Consider the following 7,876-nt stretch of genomic DNA (forward strand, 5'->3'; position numbering starts at 1 on the left):
TATATCGACATTAAGTGAGGAATATCTGTGTGTATATGTATATATGTATTTATTTATTTAGTTATCTAATGTAAAATGTTATAGTCATTGTGTTTAATTATTTAACCTATACATAATAAAGACACCAGCCACAGCTCAAACTCCCAAGGTTTTGGTTTTTGGTTTGCTTAATCTGTGGACAGAGTTGTTGAAACATGGGACTCTTCTGTACCATTTTTTCTGTAATTGATCGAGATATCTGAATTCATTATAATGAAGAATCAGGTTGGAAATATCAATATAGAAGTTAAATAATTAAACACAATGACTAGCATTTTACATTAGATAACTAACTAACTGTTGGTGTGGAAATAAAATATAAGTTTTAAAATTAAAAATATCCAAATCATTTTTAAATTCATATCTGCTAAAGGATATTAGTTAGTTTTAATATGATAAAAGGTAATGTTGTTAAAATTTACAGATATAATACTATAAAATGAAAAATTCATATTTAATTTATAAAATTATAGTTCTAGAAGTAAAAATTAAATTTTTCTGCTTATATAGTAATTAAAGATGATAAAGATAAGAAAGTTTTAAGAACTTATATATATATATTATATATATTACAATGAAAAAGAAAGTTGTTAAAATAAAAATCTAAAATTTAAATTAGAATGAGATATTTGAAGTATAATAATTTGCCTTGGTTAAATTTGATTCATACATCCTTGTCTCTTGCATATGTGGTCAGTGTGGTGTCGGTCATTTCTTTTTGAAGTTATATTGATGTTCATTTTCTTGGCTAAAATTTTTGTTACGCCAATGTAAACTTAATTGTCAGAAATCAGAAAAAGTTTATTGTCTAATGGGAATTACTTCCCTATTACAAGGGGTTGTAGTTTCATGTGTCCATATTTATCTTTACTAAAACAATATTTTTCCATTAATTTTTTAATTTGCACTTATTACTCGCGTACATATTCACATATTCTTTAATTTAATTTATTTTGTTATTATAAGTTTCTATTATTTTACAAAAATAATTATAAATATTATATAATTCTTTTTTACTCATATTGTTAAAATTTTTTAACAATTCTATTAGCGAGTTGCATTTATAAGTGCTATTTATATCATAATGTTCACGAAGTTCCTTTAACTTTGGACATGTTAATATCAAATGGTAAGGTGTTAAAACGTCAGCATTACATAAAAAACATTTAGTTAGTAAACTTATATAAGTATTGTTAACATACAGCGAATATTTGTTTAGACGAAGTTGCATTATAAATCGTTTTATGTTCAAATTTACCGATTGCCATATATATGATTGCATTGAAGGTATTTCAAATATATCCAAGTACCACGAGTGATATTTACTGCTATAAAGAGAGTCCTGATCTTTTGTTATAGATTGAGCTATAGCTGATTCTAACATCAATGAATAACCTGTTTTCCAATCTTGAATTTTATCTTTAAATAATAGAACTGATACTCCAAAGGAGTTGAAGATAGTTTGCAGCTTATTATACCATAGTTGTTTATTTTTTTGTAGTTTACTTTGTCTAATATTTTCATGGTATAAAATAGTTAAATTATTATCACCTTTGAAATTAAGTTTGTAGAAGAATTTGATAATTCGCTTTAATATAAACGGGAATAACCATATTCGATTTGTTTCATGACGTAGTGCATATCCCGGTACTGTTCTTTCTATGTGAAATAGTCTGCGTAGATAATAAATGTGAAATTGTTCGAGTTGGTAGAAATAGTCCAAGCACCAAATAGGACTGGCGTAAAATAACATTGGATTAATAATCGAGCTGTAAAGTTTCATATGTATTCTTAAATCTGAAGTTTTTAATTTGCTGCACAAAAATAGAAGGTTATCTATTGCTTGTTTAACTTTATTTTTAAGTTTAAATATATGCGATTTAAATGTTAGATTCCAGTCGAAATTAACTCCTAGGTAATTTATTTCATTCACTGTTTGTAGTAAAATTTTTTCGAGATAAATTTTTGTTTCATTGATGGATATTTTACTGTTATTCCGAAATATAATTATTTTAGTTTTGCTTGGATTAATTGCTAAATATTTGGACTTGAAATACAAATTTATTTGGTTTATTTTCCTTTGGAGTGCTTGTATCGCTTCCACTATATAATCGTTGAAAAATTTTTTGTTATAATATAAATTTGAAGTAATCCAAGTTTCTGTAATTGCTAAAATATCCGGTTCGTATTTAGTGCAAATTTTAACTATTGATGACATTTTATTTTTTATTCCTTGACCATTCCAGTTTACAATGGAAACCATTTGATTATTTTTTATGGTTCTATTAAAATGATTATATTTTTGTTTGTCATGGTATCAGCTGTTCCTATCTATTTGGTCACTATAAGGATGAAAGTTGTTTACATAAACCAATTTACACAATTTTAAACTATATGTTATTTTTTCTTGATTTATCATTAATATATCGTTACGAAGTTTAACTTGATCTTTTTGTTTTCGCCATTCATAAAAAATTGGGAGTAACTTTTTCCTTCTTAATCTTGAGTTTTTGGTTAATTCTGGTGCCATTTGCATGTCTTTCCATTCATTTGATGTATTTCTTAGTTGTTTCTTTTGAATAAAAGTATAGAAGAATTTATCACGGATTTGCTTATTATTAAATATTATTCTTACTACTATGTTAGGTTTCTTTGTTATTAAGTTTGTTTCTATTATATCAGATTGGGATATGTCATTAATATTAAGTACATTTGTCATAAACTTATATATTTCTGATGTAGATATAGATTTTTCAACAGGATAATTGTATACTATTACTTTTTTATAATTATAATCATTATTTAAAGAATCTATTTTGAATTGCATTAGTTCGTTTTCACTTTTTTGTTGTTCTAATTGTTGTTGTAAATTTTTAATTTCCTTCTCCATGTATAGCTGTTTTTCCTTGGACTCACGTATGTCCTGACGTATGTTTTCTATATCTTCTTTTATATAGACCATTTGTTCTAGTAGTTTATCATTAGAGTCCTTTATTAAATCAGATATTTTAGACCATAAGAGTGCCGTAGAAGTGTCAAAATGACTTGCAAGATTTGTAACTGAATTTGAATTAATATTAGATGACTCACCTGTTGAACTCAATAAATTTTGCTGGTTAGACTCTCTTATTTCTTCTTGCAAATCACTATTTAACTGTATTCCATAGTCCGTAATGAGTTTTGAGCTTGAAGAACCTGAATAATCTTGTTTGTTCTCTGTTCTCGATCTTGTAAGTGGCGGTCTTCCTCGCTTAACTGGGAATCTTTGCATAATGTTATTTTTTTAAATATTACTTTCCTCCTTTAATTTGAAGTATATAATATTAGTTTGCACTTATTTAATAATAAATTAATCAAACAGACTATTATTTGTCACTTCACTATCCTTATGTAAAGTTCACAAAAAAAGTCACTCGCAGCTTCGACGTCCTGACATGCCCAATGTAAACTTAATTGTTTACCTTGTAGTCATGTACGGAGATGGAATACACTCCTGGCCTGAAGACTTTTGGGTCGGGAATGTACTAGACGAATAACTTGTTGTTTTATATTGATATAACAGCAAGGATTTTAGTCAGGCGAATGAAGGAATGTCAACATAATACCAGAAAGGAATGACTGACAACCGACACTGCACTGGCCCCTATATTATCCAGGACTTATATTGATTTTGCTTGTGTGAGTTCAAATTTTTATTTTAAAGTTTATCATCAATAATCAAATTAAATAAATATCATCAATAAATCAAAACTATAAAAGAGGAATGCTTTAAATCAATTGAAAAAGTTATACAGGAAACTAAAATGCTTTTCAGAGTTTGAAATTACCTGTTTTAGAATTTGACATCAGACTTAAATTGGTAGAGAGCAAACAGTTTTATGCTACAATAATTAGAATTTTTATAAAAATACTTAAATCAAAAATTTCATAATGAACATTTTATTGAAAACTAACTTTTATCTTTGATTTTGTAGAATAATTTTATTCATTAATAATCCTCAAAACATATTCCTTGACGTCTTAATCCCATATGTGAAAAAAGAAGTCAAGCTTGGATATAAATTGCATTGTGCTAAAGTTTATATTTTTAATTTCTTTGTTTATTCATGATTAATTATTATACAAACATAATTTTTGTAATCATTACAACTGAATCCAAATATATATTAAATTAATAAGCTTTTTATTTAAAGTACACAATTTACATATAAACAGGAAAGTGATTTATTTTTACTAAATTTTATGTTTATTTTTTCAGATGTATTTAACTCGATTAATTGAAATAATAATATCGGAATCGTCAAAAGTTCCATACGAACAGAGAGAGATAGCCTTAGATTCCATATCTCAATTATGGCACATTCCTGGTTTGGTAACAGAATTGTATTTAAATTTTGATTGCAGTCTGTATTGTTCTAATCTATTTGAAGACTTGACTAAACTTTTATCAAAGGTTAGTTTATTGTTTAATGTTATATTTTGTTTAATTTCTTGTTTTGCAAATTTGTCTGTGTGTTCATGTATTTATGTTAGTATGTGTGATGTAAAAAATATATATAAACCATTGAAAGAATCACAGATGATTAAATATTTTTCTAAAAAGATTATGAAAAACTATTTTATATTATAGTTATATATTGTATGACTTGTTATACACAGAAACTGTCTGTCAATAAGTATCATGTAAAATAAAATTCTGCATAAATTTGTTCTCCCTGAAGTAGTTCCAGACAATTGCCTAGACACTTGTGCAATCATTTAAAATTAACATTAAAATGTGTTTTAAATGTTTACTTATGATTTTACTATTATAAGTAACAGTTTCATCTAACAATCTTAATATGTAAAGCAAAATTTTATTATAGTGTATCAAGTACACTATTATATAAAATGACGTGCAGGCAAGAGCTTTTACTGCATTGAGGATGCATTTGATAGTTTTGTGTTTGGAGTGTTGTTAGAAGCTGAAGAGCAGTTTTCCAACTTAGAGTTAGATTTGGTGGCACAAGGAGTGGGTTAACTTAACAATTTCACTTATTTTTTAAATTTATTCTTGTTTTACTTGTACTAGCTTATGGTTTAATACATTTTAAAGAAAAATAATTTATTTCTACAGGTATACCATCTTATTTTAACATTTTATTACATTTATTTATTTTTTAATTCATTTCAGTTTTATTTATTTTACCCCATGGTTTTAATAGTTATTCCAACTGTCACTATAATTATTTTTAGTTAATTATATTTAAAAAAACTTTTTATACATGTATGTTAAATATAATTTAATACCTTTTGTAATTTCATACATAGTTTTTACTGATACACATAATAAAATAAGGACTGAAGAGGAGCATAGAGCTCAAAATGCATATCTGTTTTAAATTATAGAAAATAAATCTACTTTTTCCATCAAAAGGCATATTCCTGTGTAATTTGTTCTCAATAGCAACTTTGTGCTAAGTTCCAAAGGACATATAATTAACCATTTGCCATCTGTGAAAATGAAAATATACATACAGTGAAACCTCTATTAACAGGCACTTTCGAATAGTGGGCACCTCTACTTAATGGGCAGTTTTACAATTCTTCAAATCCTTCACCTTTGTAACTTAACATTTGTTTGGCTAAATTGACCTTTGTTCCCCACTTCTGTTTGTAATAACAGTATAATTTTTCCTTTTTTTACTTCTGCTCAGGTCATTTTTGATGAATTAATAATTATTCAATGTTTACATTTTGTAATTTTTATGTTTCATTTAATTAAAGTATCCTATACAATCTGTTTTCTATTTAGAATTCAATTAAGCTGTGATTTTTACAGCTGAAGAAATAAACAATATACTGTATATATATATATATTTTAATTAGATATGCTATGTATACTTTTTGATATTTTTACTTTCCTAATGCAAATTTGATATTTTTGTAATCCATTGTATTCTTCACTTTATAATGACCAGATTAAAATATAATATGGCTGCTGGCATGTACCTCCAAATAGCTGACATCTCTAAATAGTAGACAAACTTTTCGATGCCCAGTGGTGTCCACTATTTGGGGGTTATACTGTATATCAGTTTTGCATAAAACAAGATCCTTCCTGTAATTTAGTTATTCAAATCTTTAAATCTGCATAAATTTCTCTTTGCTGAATATAAAAGCTGTTTTATATTCATTGTTGTGAAATAAATTTATATTAAAACATAATAGTTATTTTAAATTGTTAAGTAATGATTTTAATTAAGTTTTGAAATAGTTTTGGAGATTTTATTTTTCAATTTAATATATAAATGTGAAAACCTGAGGGCCCTAGGCCTCATTTAATAATTTTTATTAAATATGCTTAAATANTTACTGCTTGAAAGGGTATCTTATCTATTCTTATTAATGGACAACAAAATGAGGAGTTACTTTTATTGGGTTAAATTTTCAACAGAATGAAATATGTTTCAAACTATAATAAGAAATGTTAAGATGATTACTTTTTATTAGTTTCAACATAGCAAAAGTTATTAATGATTTATAAGGAAATTTAAAAATAATCATTTTTAATCAGAAATTATCAAAATATGTCATTGTTGAATACTGTTGTTTTATCCATAAAGAAAACTGGCAAGAAAAACGTTATCAAAACTCCTGAAAGTTAATAAAAAAATAAATATATATTCATTTATTTATTATATATCTGTGTGTATATGTATATATGTATTTATTTATTTAGTTATCTAATGTAAAATGTTATAGTCATTGTGTTTAATTATTTAACCTATACATAATAAAGACACCAGCCACAGCTCAAACTCCCAAGGTTTTGGTTTTTGGTTTGCTTAATCTGTGGACAGAGTTGTTGAAACATGGGACTCTTCTGTACCATTTTTTCTGTAATTGATCGAGATATCTGAATTCATTATAATGAAGAATCAGGTTGGAAATATCAATATAGAAGTTAAATAATTAAACACAATGACTAGCATTTTACATTAGATAACTAACTAACTGTTGGTGTGGAAATAAAATATAAGTTTTAAAATTAAAAATATCCAAATCATTTTTAAATTCATATCTGCTAAAGGATATTAGTTAGTTTTAATATGATAAAAGGTAATGTTGTTAAAATTTACAGATATAATACTATAAAATGAAAAATTCATATTTAATTTATAAAATTATAGTTCTAGAAGTAAAAATTAAATTTTTCTGCTTATATAGTAATTAAAGATGATAAAGATAAGAAAGTTTTAAGAACTTATATATATATATTATATATATTACAATGAAAAAGAAAGTTGTTAAAATAAAAATCTAAAATTTAAATTAGAATGAGATATTTGAAGTATAATAATTTGCCTTGGTTAAATTTGATTCATACATCCTTGTCTCTTGCATATGTGGTCAGTGTGGTGTCGGTCATTTCTTTTTGAAGTTATATTGATGTTCATTTTCTTGGCTAAAATTTTTGTTACGCCAATGTAAACTTAATTGTCAGAAATCAGAAAAAGTTTATTGTCTAATGGGAATTACTTCCCTATTACAAGGGGTTGTAGTTTCATGTGTCCATATTTATCTTTACTAAAACAATATTTTTCCATTAATTTTTTAATTTGCACTTATTACTCGCGTACATATTCACATATTCTTTAATTTAATTTATTTTGTTATTATAAGTTTCTATTATTTTACAAAAATAATTATAAATATTATATAATTCTTTTTTACTCATATTGTTAAAATTTTTTAACAATTCTATTAGCGAGTTGCATTTATAAGTGCTATTTATATCATAATGTTCACGAAGTTCCTTTAACTTTGGACATGTTAATATCAAATGGTAAGGTGT

At 25.4% G+C, this 7,876-nt stretch overlaps 1 protein-coding gene across 1 annotated transcript in view; it reads left to right on the forward strand.

The window, feature by feature from the left end:
• The window catches only part of LOC111629765 (Golgi-specific brefeldin A-resistance guanine nucleotide exchange factor 1-like), a gene marked incomplete at its 3' end in the record, with an annotated part of 182,789 nt that overhangs the window by 95,088 nt on the left and 79,825 nt on the right, over positions 1-7,876 (forward strand). Inside the window, exon 12 of the mRNA XM_023373680.1 lies at positions 4,298-4,492. Coding sequence (XP_023229448.1) covers positions 4,298-4,492 — 195 coding nt within the window. The remainder of the gene's footprint in view (positions 1-4,297; positions 4,493-7,876) is intronic.

This window comes from Centruroides sculpturatus, unplaced genomic scaffold (assembly GCF_000671375.1).
Source record: "Centruroides sculpturatus isolate CEXI.00-Female unplaced genomic scaffold, Cexi_2.0 scaffold73, whole genome shotgun sequence".
Classification (NCBI taxonomy): Eukaryota; Metazoa; Arthropoda; class Arachnida; order Scorpiones; family Buthidae; genus Centruroides; species Centruroides sculpturatus.